The sequence below is a fragment of the Trichosurus vulpecula genome, chromosome 2 (genome assembly GCF_011100635.1).
Source record: "Trichosurus vulpecula isolate mTriVul1 chromosome 2, mTriVul1.pri, whole genome shotgun sequence".
Taxonomy (NCBI): domain Eukaryota; kingdom Metazoa; phylum Chordata; class Mammalia; order Diprotodontia; family Phalangeridae; genus Trichosurus; species Trichosurus vulpecula.
Genome location: NC_050574.1, coordinates 99,436,582 through 99,458,569, shown reverse-complemented (window position 1 = coordinate 99,458,569; position 21,988 = coordinate 99,436,582). Strand labels below are relative to the sequence as shown.

Genomic DNA, 21,988 nt, shown 5'->3' with positions numbered 1-21,988 from the left:
TTCTATTCTCATTATTTCTCCTATGCAAAACAGGAATGTTGCTTTTACAAATCCATTTTTTCCTCAGATATTGAGGGCAAAGGGGTATGGAGTGATGAGGGAAATCATTAGAAGTTAACCTTCTCTGTTATTGTTTTTTCAGGTTACCACCTTTGTGTTCTTAATATCTAAGATTGTGGGGAGTACAAAAATTAGCCTATCTCTTGCATTTTGAAGAGATTCGAAGGTAGTGGGGATCATAGAAAATGTCTGCTCTTCCATATTGTTGGTCATATGACATAAAAGTCTCTCTGTAACTTCTTAATTGCCAAATTCTCCTACTTTTCTGACCTCTCCAACTTCCTCTGTGGGATTATCATTCAAGTGGCACCCCCTTTGTGTGGATATGTTCCAGGACTCTGTCTTAGGACTGCTTCTCTTAGGACATTTTCTTTCCTGGTCAGCTCCCCTTGATTTACCTAACATCTGCTCAGTGATTTCCAAATAACACATCATCAGCCCTAATCTCTCCTGTATTCCAGTTAGAATACCCTTCCTAGATGTTTATAGGCATCTTAAACTAAATATGTCCAGTATATGACTCTACATAATGGGTGAGGGTGTGGGGGGCAAGGGGAAGAGAAAACATGTAACTGTGTACTTAAAAAGGGTGTGTGTGTGTGTGTGTGTGTGTGTGTGTATGTGTATGTGGGGGGGGGGGAGAGGGAGGGAGAGAGAGAGAGAAGACTGGAGCTCTGTACTGGTAGAGGAGGTTTCCTTTTCTGGGAATTCCCTGTGCCACTGAAATCACCAGTCTGGGCCACCCTAAAATAATCCCAAGGAAATCTCTGCAGTGGCTACTCAGTGTAGGAGTAAAAAGGTTAATTATGTTTGCTTTTTGTTCATAAACGAGAAAAATTGCCCTGTAAACATGGTCTTCTAATTGCTTAAAATTGTCTCCCTTGGCTTTCACAGCTTTTACCTCTATGCATTTGACTCCTAACTTTTTATCTCTGGCTTCAGCCTCCAACTCCAAATATCCAACTGCCTTAAGCAGTGGTCTCTAGAGTGGGACCTATGGAAAAACCCCAGGGAGGCTATGACTTGACCCCCAAGGAATGTGTGTGCAGCCAGTGGGGTAGTGGAAGATGGGTCACATACTTTCCCCCTCACACCCCCAGCCAATCTTAAACTTGTCTTTGCTACAGCTTCACTACCCCTCAAATATTTCTTCGCTCCAAGTGTTAAATGGGAACTTTAAAACAGAACATATCAGTTACCCCAAACCTTAATCACCTCTCACCCATTAAATTATAGCTATGGCTACAGCCACACACACTCCTCAACAGCCGTCTTTGCACTCTAGGCCTAGCTGGTGAGTAATTGCACCCCCTCCCACTTTTATTTTTCAGTAAAATGAACAGACTTAGATGGGTTATGATTATCTTTCTTCCCACACCCACTCCTTTTCCTTCCACACTTCCCTATTTCTATTGAGGGTTCTACCATGCTTCTGTCCTTTCATTTAGGTTTATGTAAGGCCAGCCTGTAAGTGAAAGATCTTTCCTGGCCCATTGAATGGGCCTCAGGTGGGGCCAATTTAGGGAGGCCTGATTAGAGGCAGGCCCACACCTTTTTGCTAAGTAGGCTCTGAGCCCTCAGGGCCCAGAACTGGGTATAAAAGCTCTGAGATTGGCATTTTTTTGTTTTTGTTTTTTGCCTTTGGGGGCACACTTGTGGAAAGAGTGTTGGTGCTGAAACTCTAGGTAGGCCATTGAAGCAGGCTCCCCTCCCCCTTTGAAAACCCAAATGTTGGTGCCTCTCTCTCTGGTAACAATATAATTCTTTGGTCAGACAAATAGAGGCCTGTCTGTTGATTTCTGTGTGTTATTTGCTCTGTTTATATAATGTATGTTTGTAGTTTCTGTTTGTATTTGCTCCGAAGTTCAGGGTGCTGACTTTTCCCCCTGAACTAAATGAATGGTGTGTGTGTGTGTGTGTGTGTGTGTGTATGTATGTGTGTGTGTGTCTAATTAAAGTAAGATTGTTAACCCCTTAAAGTTGCTTTCCTCAGAAAAGCAGATCAAAGAATCTGTGATAGCAGCCCTCCTGTTGCTGGTATTGTTGGTCTTTCACCCCCACAACATCTGCTAGCAACATTGTTGTTACAGTTCATAACCTTGGTATTAACCTAGACTCACTTTCCCTTACCTCATATATTTAGCCATTTGAGAAATCTTGTATTTTTTACATTTGCAACATTTACCTCATCTTTTTGCTCTCCACTCACATTTCAACTCTACTCACCTTTCAACTGAACTGGGCTGTTAAAATAACCTGTTTGTCATTTTTTCTCCTCTAATCTCTCACCTTTCTAATCTATACTCTACTAATTGCCAAAATAGCTTTTCGGGTCTACCGAGTAAGCTCCAATGGCTCCGTCTTGACACTAGAATTAAATATTTTTTTCATATTTATTTCATCATTTATAAATTGATATTTTTATAATGTCTGTAGTATAGTACTACATCACGTAATGTGTAAATAAGCAAATATACAATTTAAAGAGCTTTGTTCAGAAATGTCCTACTGATACGGACTCTTGATCAAAAAAAGTTTAGAGACCAATGGCCTAGAGGATCTCTTTCCATGGATGTTTTCCCCAGCACTTCAACGTCTGTGTTTCTGAAGCCAAATTCTTATCTTTTTCTCCTTCCCCACCTCACTATTTCTGTCAGTGGTATCACCCATTCACTTAGTCTCACAAATCTGAAACGTTGGAATTTTCCTGATTTTTCTATTTCCATGACTTCTCATATTTAAAATTGAATCCTGTTGGATCTCCCTCCACACCGTTTCTCTGATATTCTTCTTCTTTTTATACCTAAGTATGCTATTTCTTTTTTTTTTTAATTTAAATTTATTTATTTAACATATTTGGTTTTCAGCATTGATTTTCACAACAGTTTGAATTACAAATTTTCTCCCCATTTCTACCCTCCCCTCCACTCCAAGATGGCTTATATTCTGGTTGCCCTGTTCCCCAGTCAGCCCTCCCCTCTATCACCCCCCCCCTCCCCTCTCATCCCCTTTTCCCTTCCTTTCTTGTAGGGCAAGATAAATTTCTACGCCCCATTGCCTGTGTATCTTATTTTTTAGTTGCATGCAAAAACTTTTTTTGTTTTTGAACATCTGATTTTAAAACTTTGAGTTCCAAATTCTCTCCCCTCTTCCCTTCCCACCCACCCTCCCTAAGAAGTCAAGCAATTCAACCTAGGCCACACATGTATCATTATGTATAACCCTTCCACAATACTCATGTTGTGAAAGGCTAACTATATTTTGCTCCTTCCCAACCCATCCCGCTTTATTGAATTTTCTCCCTTGACCCTGTCCCCTTTCCAAAGTGTTTGTTTTGATTACCTCCACCCCGATCTGCCCTCCCCTCCATCATCCCCCCCCCTTTTATTTTTTTTTATCTTCCTCCCTCTTCTTTCCTGTGGGGTAAGATACCCAACTGAGTATGTATGGTATTCCCCCTCAGGCCAAATCTGATGAGAGCAAGGTTCACTCATTCCTCCCTCACCTGCCCTCTCCCCTCCTCCCACAGAACTGCTTCCTCTTGCCACCTTTATGCGAGATAATCCACCCCATTCTGTCTCTCTCTATCTCCCTCTCTCAGTATGTTGCTCTCTCATCCCTTAATTTCATTTTATTTCTTTTAGATATCTTCCCTTCATCTTCAACTCACCCTGTGTCTGCTTTCTTTTACATACATATATATATATATATATACACACACATATATATACATACATACACATACATACATATACACATAGATATATACATACATACACATTCACTTATATATATATACATAAACATGTATATATGCATATTCCCTTCAACTACCCTAATACTGAGGTCTCATGAATCATACACATCATCTTTCCATGTAGGAATGTAAACAAAACAGTTCAACTTTAGTAAGTCCCTTGCAATTTCCGTTTCTTGATTACCTTTTCATGCTTCTCTTGATTCTTGTGTTTGAAAGTCAAATTTTCTATTCAGTTCTGGTCTTTTCACTGAGAAAGCTTGAAAGTCCTCTATTTTATTGAAAATCCATATTTTGCCTTGGAACATGATACTCAGTTTTTCTGGGTAGGTGATTCTAGGTTTTAATCCTAGCTCCATTGACCTCCGGAATATTGCATTCCAAGCCCTTCGATCTCTTAATGTAGAAGCTGCCAGATCCTGGGTTATTCTGGTTGGGTTTCCACAATACTCAAATTGTTTCTTTCTGGCTACTTGCAGTATTTTCTCCTTGATCTGGGAGCTCTGGAATTTGGCGACAATATTCCTAGGAGATTTCTTTTTGGGATCTATTTGAGGAGGCGATCGATGGATTCTTTCAATTTCTGTTTTGCCCTGTGGCTCTAGAATATCAGGGCAGTTCTCCTTGATAATTTCTTGAAAGATGGTATCTAGGCTCTTTTTTTGATCATGGCTTTCAGGTAGTCCAGTAATTTTTAAATTATCTCTCCTGGATCTATTTTCCAGGTCAGTGGTTTTCCCAAGGAGATATTTCACATTGTCTTCCATTTTTTCATTCCTTTGGTTCTGTATTATAATATCCTGATTTCTCATAAAGTCACTAGCTTCCACTTGCTCCAATCTAATTTTTAAAGTAGTATTTTCTTCAGTGGTCTTTTGGACCTCCTTTTCCATTTGGCTAATTCTGCCTTTCAAGGCATTCTTCTCCTCATTGGCTTTTTGGAGCTCTTTTGCCATTTGAGTTAGTCTGTTTTTTAAGGTGTTGTTTTCTTCAGTGTATTTTTCAGTCTTTTTTTGGGTCTCCTTTAGCACGTCATTGACTTGTTTTTCATGGTTTTCTCGCATCCTTCTCATTTCTCTTCCCAATTTTTCCTCTACTTCTCTAACTTGCTTTTCCAACTCCTTTTTGAGTTCTTCTATGGCCTGCGGCCAGTTCATGTTTTTCTTGGAGGCTTTTGTTGTAGGCTCTATGACTTTGTTGTCTTCTTTAGGCTGTATGTTTTGGTCTTCTTTGTCACCAAAGAAAGAATCCAAAGTCTGAGACTGAATCTGGGTGCATTTTCGCTGCCTGGCCATATTCCCAACCAACTAACTTGACCCTTGAGTTTTTCAGTGGGGTATGACTGCTTGTAGACTAACGAGTTCTATGTTCCATGTTTGGGGGGGAGGTGCCAGCTCTGTCAGATCCGCACTACTCCTTCCCCAAGAATCCCCAGTCTAGACTGGGCTTAGATCTTCAGCAGGCTGTTGCACTCCTGCTCTGATCCGCCACTTAATTCCTCCCCCCAGGTGGTCCTGGAGCCGGAAGTAACAACAGCTGTAGCTGCCCCACCTCCACTGCCCCCCGGGGCTGGAAGCCAAATCGGGAACTCCTTCTACTCCCGCAGCTTTTCCCACTAACCTTCTCCGCAGTCTTTGGTGTTTGTGGGTCGAGGGGTCTGGTAACTGCTGCAGCTCACATATTCAGGGCGCTAGGGCCCCCTTCCCCCGGCTTCCCGTCTGGATGGTCCACGCAGCTCAGGCTGGGTTCTGCTCCACTCCGTTCCCAGCTCCCAGCTCCGTGTGGAATAGACCATCCAAGCTGTCCTGGGCTGGAGCCCTGCTTCTCTCTGCTGTTCTGTGGGTTCTGCCGTTCTAGAATTGGTTCAGAGCCATTTTTTATAGGTTTTTGGAGGGACTCGGGTACGGAGTTCACTCTAGTCCCTGCTTACCAGCCGCCATCTTCAAGTGTGCTATTTCAATAACTAACTGACAGGTGGTTCTGTCTCTGTTCCTCTCTCCCATCCATGTTGATCTTAATAGTGCCACCAAATTTAGCTTCATTATTCATACCTCTGCCCGTGTCTCTTCTGTCTCAAACTTTTGAATAAATTCTTTTGTTTGGTATTTAAGGCTGTTGGCAATCTTAGCTTTCCAGCCTAATCTCATATGGTACTTCCTACTGCATATTCTACAATACGGTTAGCGAAACTGGACTACTTTGTTCCCAAAGCTGTACTGTATTTTTCCTACCTCTGCTCATACTATTTCTTATGCTCAAATAGGAGCAGCTAAGTGGCAAAGTAGATAGAGTGTTAGACCTGGAGTCAGGAAGACTTATTTTCCTGAGTTCAGATTTGACCTCAGAAACTTACCAGCTGTGTGACTCTGGGCATGTTACTTAACCCTGTTTGCCTCAGTTTCCTCATCAGTAAAATGAGCTAGAAGAAGGAATGGCAAACCACTCCAGTATCTTTACCAAAGAAAACCCAGAAGGGGTCATGAAGAGTCAGACTAAAAAAACAACTGAACCAATGCCCAAGAACTCTTCTTTTTGCCTTCATCTATTCAATTTTTACTTTTTCTTTAAAGCCCAATACATGATAGGACCCTTACCCCTTAGCAGTCAATGATTTTCCCCCTCTTGGACTGTATTTCACATTTTGGCCTTTGATACAGGGTAATAAATATTGGCACATCTTACTACAATACTCTGAGCTTCATGAGTGTGGGGAGTGTTTGCATAGTAGACAGGGTGTTGGCACTGGAGTCAAGAAGATGTGTGTTCAAATTCTATCTTTGACAGTAGTTATATAACCATTGGTAAATTTAGCCTTTATGAGCTTCAGTTTCCTCATCCATAAATGATTATAAGACTTATAGTACCTACATCACAGGGTCTCGAATGTAAAGAGTTTGCAAACCTTAAAGTGATATACACTTAGCATTATCATCTAAACTTCTCCCCCTTCCAGGAGCTTTTCAGCTTCTTATGTGTTATCTCATCATATGAGACATGTCTAAACTAGGTGGTATTGGCAGAAGGCACCTGAGTGAAAGATGAGAAAGAGGGGAGATGATGGATTTCAAAATGAATGGCCTCAGTTTTTTTTTTTTTTTTTTTTTGGTAAAATAATAGACAAAGTTCTCAACTGGAAGAGTGGGGAGAGGAAAAGCTGTGCTGTTGTGGAGGGTAAAATAGTGAATTGATAAGGGAGGTATGGAAGGATTGCCTAGAAGCAGTGAGGGCCCACTTGAGGTTATGTAACATAATTTTGTGTATTCATATCACATAACTGGACACATAGTAAGCACTTAATAAGTGCTTTTTTATTCAGAAAGAGCCCATGGGGACAGTGTGTCAGTATCAAAAACTTTTAAGAAAATATACAATTGTATTTCATCTAATAAGTTGAAATTCAGTGCGCTAAGTAAAAACCCTCACAATTGGATTCAAAAAAATTACCTTCGTAAGTATAAGATGAGAAAGGAATAGATAGACAATGCTTTTTCTGGAAAAGATCTGAGAGTTTTAATGGACTCCAAATGTAGTATAAATTAGCAGTGTGATATGGCTGCTAAAAAAGCTAATGTAATCTTGGCCTGCATGAAGAGGGACATAGCTAATGGATTAGAGACTTCAAGAGACAGAACCAAGATGGCAGAGTAGAAAAAGCAGTCAGCAGAGTTCTCCCAACACTCCTCTCCAGACAACTTTAAAATAATTCTTCAAATTGAATTCTCTGGTGGTAGAGGCAACAAAAGGTCAGAGTGAGACATTCTTCCAGCCCAAGACAACATAAAAGGTTGGAAGGAGAGATCTGTGACACAGGCATGAAGACTGACCTGGAGCTCACTGAAGTACTGGTGGTGAGATGTGGTGGTGGTCATAGAATCATCATCTTCGGTAGCTCTCAAGTCAGAGATGGTAAGGGGACTTGGCAACAGGTCAGAAAGAGATTACAAGGGATCCTTGTGCTAGCACCAGATATAGTGCTAGATGTTGTTTGGCGGTTCGATTGTCTATCACCTCTTCTGGGTCATAGTTCAAGGGTTGAGAGAAACACTTTTGATCAAGAGGTAGCAGAATTACTGAGGGGTGGTATCACTTCTGGTTCCAAAGAATCAGGGCTCTGAGGAACAGTATCATTTCTGGTTCCAAGAGCAGAAGGACCTGAGGAGCAGTATGGATTAGATTCCCAAGGGATGAGGGGTCCTACCTGGGTGAGGACCAGAGTGCAGACGAAGAGAACAGTGACCACAACTCTCCCGAGATCATACCACCCTGGAAGCGGTGAAAACTTCCAAGCTCCTAGAACTGGCTCTGAAAACAATAGTGCAAAAAAGCCTGAAGCCTAAGACAGAACCTCCTCCCACCCCCCACCCCCCCACCTTCCACATACATTGAAACGAGTCCAACGTTAGCATAAAATTCAAAATCAAGAAATAGAATGGAAAAGTGAAAAGAAAAAAAAAAGAACCTGACCATAAAAAGCTACTATTGTGATAGGGAAGATCAAGACACAAACTCAGAAGAAACTGATGAAGTCAAAATAGCTGCAAGCAAAGCTTCAAAGGAAAAAAAAATGAATGGGACTGAAGACCAACAAGAATTCCTAGAAGAGCTAAAAAATGATTTTCAAAATCAAATAAGAATGGTAGAGGAAAAATTAGGCAAAGAAATGAAAGCAAAGGAAGAAAATTATGAAAAGACAATTAACTGCTTGACAAAAGAAGCACAGAACAATACTGAAGAAAATAATACCTTAAAAAACAGAATTGTTTAGTTAGAAAAAAGGTACAAAAATTCACTGATGAAAATAACTCCTTAAAAAGCAGAATTGGCCAAATGGAAAAAAAAAGGTACAAAAGCTCATTGAAGAAAATATTTCCTTAAAAACTAAAATTGGGCGGTGGAAGCTAATGAATGACTCCATGAGACATCAGGAAATAATAAAACGAAATTAGAAGAATGAAAAAATAAAAGAAAAACTTAAATATCTATATCTCATTTGTAAAACAACTGACCTGGAAAATAGATCAAGGAGAGATAATTTCAGAATTGGGTTACCTGAAAACCATAATCAGAAAAAGAACTTAGACACCATATTTAAGGAAAGTATCAAGGAAAACTGCCCTGATATCCTAGAACCAGAGGGAACAATAGACATTGAAAAAAATCCACCGATCACCACCTGAAGGAGGTCCCAAAATGAAAACTCCCAGGAATATTATAGCCAAATTCCAAAGCCCACAGGTGAGAGAGAAAATACTTCAAGTAGCCATAAAAGAAACCATTCAAATACCATAATGTCACAGTTGGGAATCACATAAGATTTAGCATCTACCACATTAAAGGAGCAGAGGGCTTGGAATGTGGTATTTTTGAAAGCAAAGGCACTGGGATTAAGAATAACCTACCCAGCTAAATTGAGTAAAATTCTTCAGGGGAAAAATGAATAGGTAATGAAATGGAGGACTTTGAAGCATTCCTGATGAAAAGACCAAAGCTGAACAGAAAATTTGACTTACAGGTATTAGGCTCAGGAGAAACATAACAAGGTAAATATGAAAGAGAAATCATAAGGGTCTTGATAAGGTTAAACTTTACCTTATAGGTGAAGATGATACATATATCTTCTAAGAACTTTATCATTATTAGGACAGTTAGAAGGATTCTACATAGAGGGTATAGGAATGAGTTGATCATGATGGGATATTGTAAAAAAATGGATATATTAGAAAGTAGGATGCTTTGGGAGAAGAGATGTGCAAGGAAGAGTTTTTACAGTGTAGGGGGAAATGGGGCAGGGGAGCGGCAATGCTTGAACTTCACTCACATCTAAATTGGATCCGAGAGAAAAAACTTTTATATATATATATGTATATATACATATACATGTATGTATAAACACATATGCGTCACACGCATGTTGTTCCAATCATGTCTAGCTCTTTCTGGGGCAAGTAAATTATCCTCTATTTACCTCAGTTTCCTCAATTGTAAAAGGAGGATAATAATAGTACCTACCTCTCAGGGTTGTTTTTGAGAATCAAATGAGATAATATTTGTAAAGCGCTTATTAGTACAGTGCCTTGCACATATTAGGCACTATATATTCCCTTCCTTCCCCTTGACCATAAACTATATTTGCTGATTATATAAACTTTAATCTAAATTTTCTCTCTACATTACTAGTTTTTAAAGTACACTGAAGGATATGATTTATTCTCCTGCTTCCCCCCCCCCCAGTTTTTTCTCCTTACATAGGTTTTACATTGCCTTTTCTACTTTTCCTCTGTTTCTTTCAGTTACCCTTCGCCTCTTACTTTTTTTTAGTATTTTAAAATATTCATTTTAGTGCAATTTATATAGCATACACTGCATTTCAGTTGAAAAATATAACTTTTCAGGCCAGTGTTTGAGATGATTCTGGTATTTTAATGTACCTATTTGTTTTAAGGATGTATTCACAAATCACTTTTTGTTTTTCAGAATTGGAGGACAATCCAGTATATTAATGTTTTACCAATAATGGCAGAGCATCCACCGCTCTTGGACACAACTCAGATTTTAAGTAGTGATATTCCTCTTCTACCTGCACCTATTGTAAGTGGGGATGGAGCACAACAGGTAAGGAAAACTAGTCTTTTCTTCCTTTTCACTACTTATTTATAGGAGCTATGATGAATCTTCAAGATAATGTATTTATGGTGTTAATTTACCTTTTAAGTTCCAGATCAAAATACCTCTTGAAACAAGTAAACCAGTATATGAGATAAAACTATATAATGTACTTCGTGTGTGGTGGAGCCACATGTCTGTCTTATTTATAGCCATACCTTCTACATGTATTTACATCTTTTTCTTACACTGGAGCTTTGTTGGTGTTAAGGTTGCTCTGGATACTTTGGACCATGTGTACATTAGTAGCCAAATGATTTAGAAGAATAGTGCTTCATGCATTTTGTGGCTTTGTTATATGATAATATGACCACTTCATTCTTCAGTAAACTCATAAATTTAACAGAATTAGCTCTAATGAGAATTTATGGTAGTGGAAAGTAGGTAATTTTCCAGTAGCACCTTTTACTTAAGTATTAAATATTTTTCTGTTTTTTGTATATAAATATTATTAACATATTTATGTAAGTAAAACCTTTAAATTTTGTGCTGAGCTCACTAAAGGGTTTGATTCAAGCATATGTGACCAGTACCTCACAGGGAAACAAATACAAGGTATGAATTTTACATGCAAATTAAAAGCATTCAGACTATGGTGATTAGTATTTTCTGCTTGTCCTTTCAGTTTGGGGGGGAAATAGAATCATGAAATTATAAGGATCTCAGGATTCTATAAGCTTCTGTCCTACTTAATTGTGTAACTAGTCCAAAAAAATTCTCAAGCTAGCATTCTTAAAGACATCTGGAAAAGAAAATTCACATTTTCTTTTTTAGTTTATTGCTGTGCTTGTCATTTACAATCAGAAAATTCTTATATATACACATATACACACACACACACACATACAAACACGTGTGTGTGTATATCTCACTGTGGTAATTTAACTACATTTCTAATTTTGTTCTTTGTAGATACATCCTAGTTTTCACAAAGCTCCTCCTTTACAGTTGCCTGTTGTTATGGATAGCGAAAATCCCTGCACCTTTAAAAATATTACTGTCATTACTTTTGTTATGATTGTCAGTGTTTGGCAGTTTATTCAAGAATCAGCATGTGTTAGACAAAAATGAAACTATCATAGCCTCAAGGAACTTAAAATTCTTTTCAGGGGTAACAGTGTGCATCCATTAATAAATACAAAATATACACAACATAATTTATAGGGTCAGGCCCTAGCCAGAGGCTATGTGGTTAGATTACTCTCAGTAGCCTCATAGTTGGGATCTTTAGTATCTTCCTCTTTGAGTCTATATAAGATGTATCAAGGTATAATGGAAAGAGTGGGACCTTGGACTCTATAAAGACTTGAGTTCAAATCCTACCTTTGCAAATTCTTTTTTTTTTATAAACAATTTTTAACTTTTTTTTTTAAGTTTTGAGTTCCAAATTCTATCTCTCCTTCCCCTCCTTCTCTATCTCTCCCCTGCACCCTCTGCCAGAGATGATAAGCAGTCTGATATAGATTATACGTGCGCGGTCATGTAAAACATATTTATGTATTAGTCATTTTGTGGAAAAAAAAAACTTGAACCAAAAGGAAAGAAAGAAAGAAGAGAAAGAAGAAGGAAAAGGAGAGAGAAAAATAGTATGCTTTGGTTTGCATTCAGACTCTATCAGTTCTTTCTCTCAAGGTGGATAGCATTTTTCATCATGAGTCCTTCGGGATTGTCTTGGATCATTGTATTCCTGAGAATAGCTCAGTTATTAACAGTTGTTCATCACACAATATTGCTGTTACTGTGTACAATGTTCTCCTGGTTCTTGTCACTTCACCCTGCCTCAGTTCATGTAAGTCTTTCTAGGTTTTTCTGAAATCGTCCTGCTTGTCATTTCTTATAGCACAAATGCTGCAACTTCTTGGGTGACCGTGAACAAGTCACTCTCTCTGGGCTTGTTTCCTTATCTGTAAATTGAGAAGTTTGGATTAGATGACTTCATAGATCTCCTTGAGTTCTAACTCTAGAATCCTATTCTTTGTAAAGTTTCTTCAAATACCATTTTTGTGATTGCCTGTTTAAAAACCTGTCATGATGTTCTGCTTTAGTAAATTAAATCCAGGTTCTATCAACTAGGACTGGTGGTTTGGAGGGGACGCTACTATTCCTGTAGCTCTCAGGCTCTGGCAGTAGTTAGTGTATGTACAACTATTACTTTCATGTGTGTGTGTGTGTGGGGGGGTATTTTAAAAAAAAGTCTCTTGTTCCACTTCACCTTGGGGCTCTGTCTCTCACTTATTCAACTCAGATCCTGTTTTCTATCTGGTGCATGTGCTCAAATAGGTTGTTTTCTTTAAAGGCCCTCTGCTGCTCTAGTATTACCTCTTCACTACTGCCATTTCTGGGTCCAAGAGCTTCATTGGGGAGAGTTGTGTGGATAACTATGCTTCTCTTCCCTCCCCCCTCCCACCCCACCATAAGGGAAAACCAGGTCTATTCTCTGTTTATATCCCCTTTCCTAGCCGAATTTCTCAGCTAATAGAAACATAGCGTCTAGAGAGAAAAAACCTGAGGAATTATAGAACAGTAGGAGATAGAAGGTTATAGGAAAGAAAGTTGAGAGGAAATCAGAGACAAAATTTTACCTGTTTTGTAAGTTTTGTCCTAAGCCTAAGCGAAACCAGTGCTCAGGAGATAGGGAATATCCTTTCCTGTCCTTCCCTTTTCTTACCATTCTCTCCAGGTACTCTTTCCACACTGCTACTCCCTTTTTATTGCTGCCATTCCCCCAAACCCCTGCCTACATATTCCATAAAATCCTTGCCTCAAGACTCAAAATTCCTGCTAGTACTATTAGTGTTGAAGTTCACTGCAGTATGAGTTAAACCTAAGTAGCTAGCCACTATTTAGAAAAAAAATGCGGAAAATGTGTTCAGTATTCAAAATTATAGGTTTACAAATTAACTTTAGTCCCCTAACCATTCATAACTTGGGGAATGGTTATTTTCAAAATGCTTGCGCAGTGATCCAACACATTAAATTGAGAACACATACCTTAAATATATTAACCTATTAAAGAAGATGACTGTATCTGTAGCATGAATTAAACTACCAGTTTCTCATTACATTAATTTTGAGTAAAGTCCTTTAAAAATAATTACATGTCATCAGAATGGAATCTCAAAATTGGTGATTTTTTTTGAAAGGTTGTATTTTAAAATAACTCCCAGGATTGACATCTTGTGAAGGAGAAAATCTTCCATAATGAAATACTTTTTATTAAGGTTTGTAGAACAAATTAGATGGTGAAAGTAAGACTGAGTTACCTCATAGCATTCAGATTTCTCTACTCTGTGACATTGGAGAGTTAGATTAGATGCAAGGCTTTGTTAATAATAAACAGCTTCGTCTCTATGCCAGTGGAGGACACGGATAAAAATTCCATCACAGTTTGGCCATTGCAATGCCAAAGATTTTCATTGTTCATTCAATTTTTTAAAAAAAAAATTTGTTTTATTTTGCTGGCTCCTGATCGATAGGAACTTTGTTTTACTGGGTTTGTTGAAGCATCACTGTTACAGATATTAGCTATTTCTCTTCATCCAAACTTTAACATTAAATTTTGATGTATGAACCTTTACACTCTCTCAACTTCGTGCTTTGTGAAACATGAAAATTAATTTACCTGTTAATTTACTTTTTAATCCCACTATGTAAATTTATTTTCTTAGCATTCTGATTTTCAGGTGGAAGAATAAAAATTATGCCTGATGATCTTTGAAATTATTTTAAAATTGCCATAGTAGTCCTATTCATTTTGATTTATGAAAGATATTGAAAATGCACTCATTAGTAACTTCAAAACATTTTATAACTTTTGTATAGCCTTTCTTCATAGAATTAAAAAAATATTACGCAGATGATCTATTTATCCTCAGAATTCTGATTTCACAGTTAGAGCTAGATATTACTTTCCTCACTTTATCAGTGGAAAAAAACTAAGGAATCATGAAGTGAAGGGTTATGCCTAAGGTTATGCCATTTGGTCTGTATTGAGGTTCTTAGCCTGGGCCCCTAAACTGGTTAGGTTTTAAAAATTTTGATAACTATACTTCAGCATAATTTGTTTCCTTTATAGTCCTATGTATTTTATGCATTTACAAACGTTATCCTTGGAAGGCATCAGTAGGCTCCCCAGATTGCCAGTGGGGTCCTTAACACCAAAAAGGTTAAGAAAACTCATGGTCTGCATCAATGTTGCCAGTGGATTCCAATGAATTGGGACTTTCAAACTTTTTGAAATCATAAAACTTAAACAATAGCTATCTCCTTTGCCCAGGCTGACCCCAACATCAAAAATGTACTTTGTTCTTAATTCTGTGTCTTAGTATCCCTGGCTTCCTTCAAGTCTCAGATCCCATGCCACCTCCACTGTGTCGATCTTCCTAGTTGTTAATACTCTTGCTTTTGGAATCATGTACTTACCTGTTTGTGTAAGATCTTTGCATGCAGGACCTGGTTTTCATTTTATCTTTCTATCCCCAAAATCTTTGCCCAGTTCCTTGGCCCTAAAAGTGCAGTGGCTAAAGGGCTGGCTTCTAAGCAAACAAGAGCTACAGTCAGGCCTTGCCTCTGACACACAGAAACAATGTGATCCTGTAAAAGTCACTCAGAGCTCTAGTCCCAGAGGATCAAACTCAAATAGACATAGAAGAAAACCACAAATTAACATTGTGTTGTATTGTATTTTTATTTATTTTGTTAAAACATTTTCCGATCATAGGGGCTGTTTGTTTGACAACTCTGCTCTAGACAACACTGTAAGGGGGTAGGCAGACAATGGGCCAGCCTGCACAGACTAAAAGAGTTCTTCATTTGGGAGTTCCTCTTGCTATTGGAGTCGTAGGTCTATTCCTTATCCTTATACTTCATCATAAAGTACGGAAGTAAGACTCTGAACCTTCAAGGAGCCGACAGTCTAATAGGAGGAAAAAACAAACATAGGGAGGAATGATAAGGTGGGGGGGGGGGAAGCTGCTGATGTCACACAGACGAGTAGAGTCATAGGCTCCAATTTCCAGTAGCAATGATTAGCAATGATATATTTGATTGCTGCTCCCAGGAGCAGGGAGAGAAGGGGGATCTCTGTGGTGGACTATGAGGTAGGGCTAGAACTGGAGAGATGTATTGGGCCGTTGGATTTTGCACTCACGAGGTCATCGGTGAGGCTGATGCAGTTTATTCTGTGAAATTCCTCAATATTTCACTTTCTATTTCTGCAGACATTATTTCAGGTCAGGATTTATTTCAGGCCCGAGAGTGTCATTCTGTTCTTTTCACTACTCTGGTCCATTTTAAACAAAATGCCAGAATAACTTAATGGCATTTTCACCGTGCCCCTTTTAAAACTGCTTGAGGTGCTCTTGTTAGTATTGCCTGTTCTCTAAAGTGTTCAGAGCCCTTCAGCAGCTGCCTGTTTTGGACCCGGTTTCATATCTTTATTCCCCACTTTGGATCCTCTGTTCCAACTAAAAACTCTTCCTTTACCATTTTCATTTGCCTGGGACTTGACCCATTCTTGCCTCAGTGGATTTTACTTGTCCTTTTTTGGAATGTTCTTGGAATGTTTCTTCTGCAAATTAAAGGGACTTGAACATAATCACAAAAAGCTTCTATGTATTTATGACCTGTTTATTTCCTAACTACAAACTTACTATTTCCAGGAAACTTTGATTTTGGGAAACTTGCATGTCTTTTCGTGAAAGTTACTTGTAAAGAACGTTTGAGTGATTTTTTTTCAAGTCTAATGTAGGGTTTTGTTTTTTGGTTTACGTCTTTATGTGTAGCAATTGCATCAAAAAATAAAAGAGGAGGAACACTAACATGATTTGTCATTTAACATTTTTTCAAGTAGAAAATGCTTTAAAATTTCCAATGTAGGATTTTCTTGAAAAATCCCACCGCCCTCCCCCCACTGCCACCACCACCACGAATTTGGCCTTAACTGTTTTTTCAAATAGGATTTTATCATATTGTGCCAACAATTCTTCAGTTCAATTCAATTAAGCAAACGTGTTAAGCATCCATGTGAGTTAACTGAATCATGGTTGCAATTAGGAAAGAGAATTGTGGGTTAAATGGATTATGGTTGCAATATACATAAAATTTGTGTATGTGTGTGTGTACATGTGTACACACACATTTTGTTGCATTTCAATTTTTATTTGTTTTATAGAAAATTTCTCATTTCTCATGCTGTAATCCTAGAGCATTTGTTGCATTTGTAAGTAGTATTTTATAATGGCTTTGAGACCATGGTCCAGGATATTGCTATACATATGGTAGATATTCTATAAATATTTATTATTTTTATTTTCCCAGGTTAATATCTCACACATTTTATGATGAGAATCAGTGCAAAAGTAATAAGTGGGTTTGCAGAAATATGTTTTAATAGCAACTTTTCAGGAATATATTTGTTAAAAATCTTCCCATATCTCTAAACATGTGATTTTTCAGTTATTTAGAGGTTTAAAATGTGTTTCCTATTGAGAAAGTAGTGAATAATAGTGAGGTGGCAAAGGGAGAATATTAGAAAAGGAAGTTTTATTAGGAAGAGGCTGCTTGTTTCAGATATCATAGCATCATAGATTTTGAGCTGAGAGGAAGTTCAGAGACCATTGAGTTAACTCCTTTATTTTATAGATAAGTAGGCTAAGCCGCAAAGGGGTTTTGATTTGACCTCAGGTATTCAAAAGTTTGAAGGTACAAGTATAAGGGCAGTACAGATGAGAAGCTGAATTATTAGTGACAGGACAATTACAAAAGTGCTTTAAAAATTAATGACTTTGGATTTTGAATTAGATTAATTGTGAGGAAGGAACCTGTTCGAGTGACATGCTTAAAACTGTTTTCTGAGGTGTAGCTTTTCCTTTATTGACAGCACTTAAAATATGTAGACAAGGTAGGGAAGCAATTAGGAAATTTGTGAAATCCAGGCAAGAAAGTCTCAGGTAAGGAATTTGGCCTTGGGGATAGACAAGAATGAGAGATAATTTCAAAGAAGAAAAACTATGAAAAGGACTTGAAAAATCTGACTTAATTCGTAATTTCCTAATTTCCAACTAGTTTCCCTTAAGCCAAAATTCCCAATAGAGTATGAATTTTCATACAAAGGAATACTTTGTAAGCTAATTCCAGAAGTTGAAGTGCTGGGGGGCGGAGCCAGGCTGGCATCTGGAAAGCAGGGACTAGCGTGAGTCCCTCCAAAAACCTATAAAAAATGGCTCTGAACCAATTCTAGAACTGCAGAACCCATAAAGTAGCAGAGGGAAGCAGGGCTCCAGCCCAGGACAGCCTGGATAGTCTCTGGGTAAGGTCTATCCTGCACGGAGCTGGGAGCAGAGCGGAGCTGAGCATAGCAGAACCCAGCATGGGCGGTGCGGACCAGCCAGACCAGGAGCCAGGCGAAGCATGCCCTAGCGCCCTGAATCAGTGAGCTGCAGCAGTTACCAGACTTCTCAACCCACAAACACCAAAGACAACAGAGAAGGTTAGTGGGAAAAGCTGCTGGAGTGGAAGGAGTTCCTGGTTCGGCTACCACCCTGGGGGCAGAGGAGGTGGGGCAGCTACAGAACTACAGCTGCAGTTGCTTCTGGCCCCAGGCCCACCTGGTGGGAGGAATTAAGTGGTGGATCAGAGCAGGAGTGAAGAGCCCACTGAAGATCTAAGTCCAGTCTGGGTTGAGGGTTCTTGGGGAAGGAGGAGTGTTGGCAGGTGTGGCAGGAAGGAGGTGTGGCAGAGCTGGCACATCCCCCCAAGCTTGGAACATAGTTCCCTTAACTCTACAAGCAGTCATACCCCGCTGAAAAACTCAAGGGTCAAGTTAGTTCACTGGGAACATGGCCAGCCAGCGAAAATGCACCCAGATTCAGTCTCAGACTTTGGAATCCTTCTTTGGTGACAAAGAAGACCAAAACATACAGCCAGAAGAAGTCAACAAAGTCAAAGAGCCTACACCAAAAGCCTCCAAGAAAAACATGAACTGGTCTCAGGCCATGGAAGAGCTCAAAAAGGATTTGGAAAAGCAAGTTAGAGAAGTAGAGGAAAAATTGGGAAGAGAAATGAGAAGGATGCGAGAAAACCATGAAAAACAAGTCAATGACTTGCTAAAGGAGACCCAAAAAAAGACTGAAAAATACACTGAAGAAAACAACACCTTAAAAAACAGACTAACTCAAATGGCAAAAGAGCTCCAAAAAGCCAATGAGGAGAAGAATGCCTTGAAAGGCAGAATTAGCCAAATGGAAAAGGAGGTCCAAAAGACCACTGAAGAAAATACTACTTTAAAAATTAGATTGGAGCAAGAGGAAGCTAGTGACTTTATGAGAAACCAGGATATTATAAAACAGAACCAAAAGAATGAAAAAATGGAAGACAATGTGAAATATCGCATTGGAAAAACCACTGACCTGGAAAATAGATCCAGGAGAGATAATTTAAAAATTACTGGACTACCAGAAGTTGAAGTGTTTAGATTTGTTATTTAGGGGGAGTTAGAAAGGAAGTATGTTGTCCCTATTTCTCTATCCTGCTTCCTTGATTTTAGTAACAAGACTAGATTTTTTTCCCCACACTTAGTCCACAACCACTTATGATCAGAGCATTTCCATTGAAATGACATTCCTATTAACTTGAAATCAGAAGGTAGCTATAAAGGGGATAATTTCATTAGTGGTCAGAAAAAAGTCCATTTAAATCCAGTTAGGCAATTGAAGAAACCTGAAGTCAAATGGGAAATATTTTTTCATCCTCTTTATATTTAACCTTTTGATCCAGATTCTATCCTGCAATTCAGTTACTTACATAATATGGAAATTGAATAGTTTATTTCCTACATGTTGATAAATATAAATGCCAAGTTTCAAGATGATCACTCACAAGGGAGCCTACTTTCTGAATATCATCCTTTAAAAACAGCAGTAGGATCATAGCTGAAGGATTTGAGAGGCCATCTAATCCAACACTCTTATCTTACTGGTGATGAAACTGAGTACTGAAGAGGTTAGAGGACACATGAGGTCACACAGGTAGTAAGTGTAACAGTCAGTATTTGAACCCAGCTCCTCAGATCCCAGGACTTTACACTGTAATGCATTGCTTCCCAATAGAAATCCTATGAAGAGGCAAAAGTACTAGAAATTCTCAAAAGGAAATTTAAAAATCAAAGAAATAAGTAAACCAAATAAGACCTGTGATCCAGTGGGTGTGGGGAGTATACATTGTACAATGGACATTGGTTAATTTGATAATTAAAAGAGGTAGTGGCAAAAACACCAGAAGAAAATTTGCTAAAACTACCAACAGTAGCATCAGAATAGTTGGAAATGTTCAACTAAATTCAGAGGTGGAATAAAATGAATCTAATATAACATTAAAAATTATGTAAACTGTATAGATATATCTTCAAATATACTTCATATTTTTCACTCTGATCTTTGTTCTTTGTATATTTTCAGCTGATTTTAAAAAAAAAAACTATTTTCATAGCCTTACATATACTTCTGTTGGAGCGGAAGAAACATTAATGTAAACTCAAGAATTCAGGTTTAATGTTGTTGTGGAGATTTATGGGTTGTATGCTAATCCAATAAGCAGTTGTTATTGAGGATACAAGAACAAAAAGGAGGAGAAAGTGAGGCTGGTGACCTTGCACAGCCCTCCCTCACTCAAATCAAAGTCAACTGCAAGTCACGTCATGGTCCTCTTTGAGAACAGTGGACAAACAAAACAACAAGAACAAAATGAAAAACAATCCCTGTCCTTAGGAAGCTTACATTTTACTGGAGGAAACAACATGTAAACAGAAGAGTACACATATGACTAATTGAGGAAGGAAAAAGTGCTAATAGGGAATTAGGAAAGGCTTTTCCTGTAGTATGTAGCAGGTGGGCTGAACCTTGAAGAAAGTCAAGTTACAAATGATTTCGCCATAAATAAGTTAATTTTCAATCAGTTAATTAAAGTTAATTCTTTGCAAAGAATTAGGAAATAAATATTAAAAAATTTAATCTCTTGATAAGTGTCTACATAGGTGTTTACAAATTGCATCCATTGTATCATATAAGTATTCTCTGTATACGAAGCAAAAAGTAGAACTATATTGAAATATCTCAATCAGAAAACAATTAAAAACATGATGTTAAAATAGAATATATTTGGAAGAACCTTTCTTTGAAATCTTAACCTTCTGTTGACTGACGTATAATTTCAAAGCAGATGCTACTGTAGTTCTTTGTTGATTTAGTTGCTATGGTTACATGATACATTTGCGTATAGTAGGAAGCTCACTGTACATTGGTTAATTTGATAGGAAGCAGTCACTGAGGTAAGGTATTGATGATTGTACTGCTAGTTGCCTCAACATGTGTACTATATATACGTAGGTCTAGAAAAAAAATAAAATAGAATGCTACTCAGAATGGAGTTCGTTAGATTTGTTGATTAGTCAGAGATGAGTTAATGAGGACTACCTCAGTATTTAGTGAATGTAAGAGGTTGAAACATCCTGAGTGGTGATGAGAATCTTAGAGCAGTTTTTGTCACTGTCATAGCACCAGTTGAATGAAGAAAATAAAAGGATAAGAGCTACAGCAAGTGAAAGTGCTAAGGCTTCAGACATAGTGTAATTAACATTTCCATTGAATTTTGTAATTAGATCCACAGTGGGAGAGCAGTGGGAAGATGGAATGTAATTGTTATGAATAGATGCCCTGATTGAGAATATAAGCTACAGATTTGCCAGTTTTAGTGTGAACTTAGAAAGGAAGTCCTTCTCAACTGGTTTTCATCTTAGAACAGTAATGTTAGAATTCTAATATCTGCATTTTGACAAAATACCATATCTTAAATAAGAATCGCAGCATGATTTATTTTATTTTTTTTGGTAACCATAATACCACCTTTTGGTTCTTTCTAGTTTCTAAATAAACTTCAGACTATAGTTTGTGTACATTGTGAAGAAAATTTTACTTGTATTGTTTTTTTTTTAAAAAAGCTTTGTAAAAGCCCCTCTTTCTTTGCTCCATTTTACTATTTTGAAAATTCTGTCATTTCCATATAGAATTTGGATTTTATTAAGAAGCAATCTGGCAGCAGTATTTGAAAATTTTAAATTGGAGGTTTTCAGGAATTTTTTTTAAAAAGAAGGTATAAACTTCTACGACAAAATACTTGGAATATAATTTTTCATCTTTCAAAATATACCTTTGGATTTTTGGAGAATGTGCCCAATATATTCATTTACTATCCTCTGTATTTATATGTACTTGACCTGTTAACATGCTTATAGATGTATTGGAGTATTCTACTCTGTAATTACTCTGCAATAACTGTCACTTAGGCTCCCCTCTTTAATTTTAGTAGTATATATTACATTATGTATCCTACCATTTGAATAAATTGAGAACAGTAGTTTAAAAGTATTACTTTAAAAAGTAAAAAATGGATAGAGGAAATTATTTTTCTTATCTGTTGATACTATAGATTTCACTTCATTCTGAGTATCTCAGA

At 37.8% G+C, this 21,988-nt stretch overlaps 1 protein-coding gene across 2 annotated transcripts in view; it reads left to right on the top strand.

The window, feature by feature from the left end:
- Positions 1-21,988, top strand: part of FNDC3A (fibronectin type III domain containing 3A) — a 193,357-nt gene that overhangs the window by 36,259 nt on the left and 135,110 nt on the right. For both annotated transcript variants that reach the window (XM_036743460.1, XM_036743459.1), the window contains exon 2: positions 10,292-10,429. In XM_036743460.1, the coding sequence (XP_036599355.1) occupies positions 10,331-10,429 (99 nt within the window). In that variant the 5' untranslated portion in view covers positions 10,292-10,330. The remainder of the gene's footprint in view (positions 1-10,291; positions 10,430-21,988) is intronic.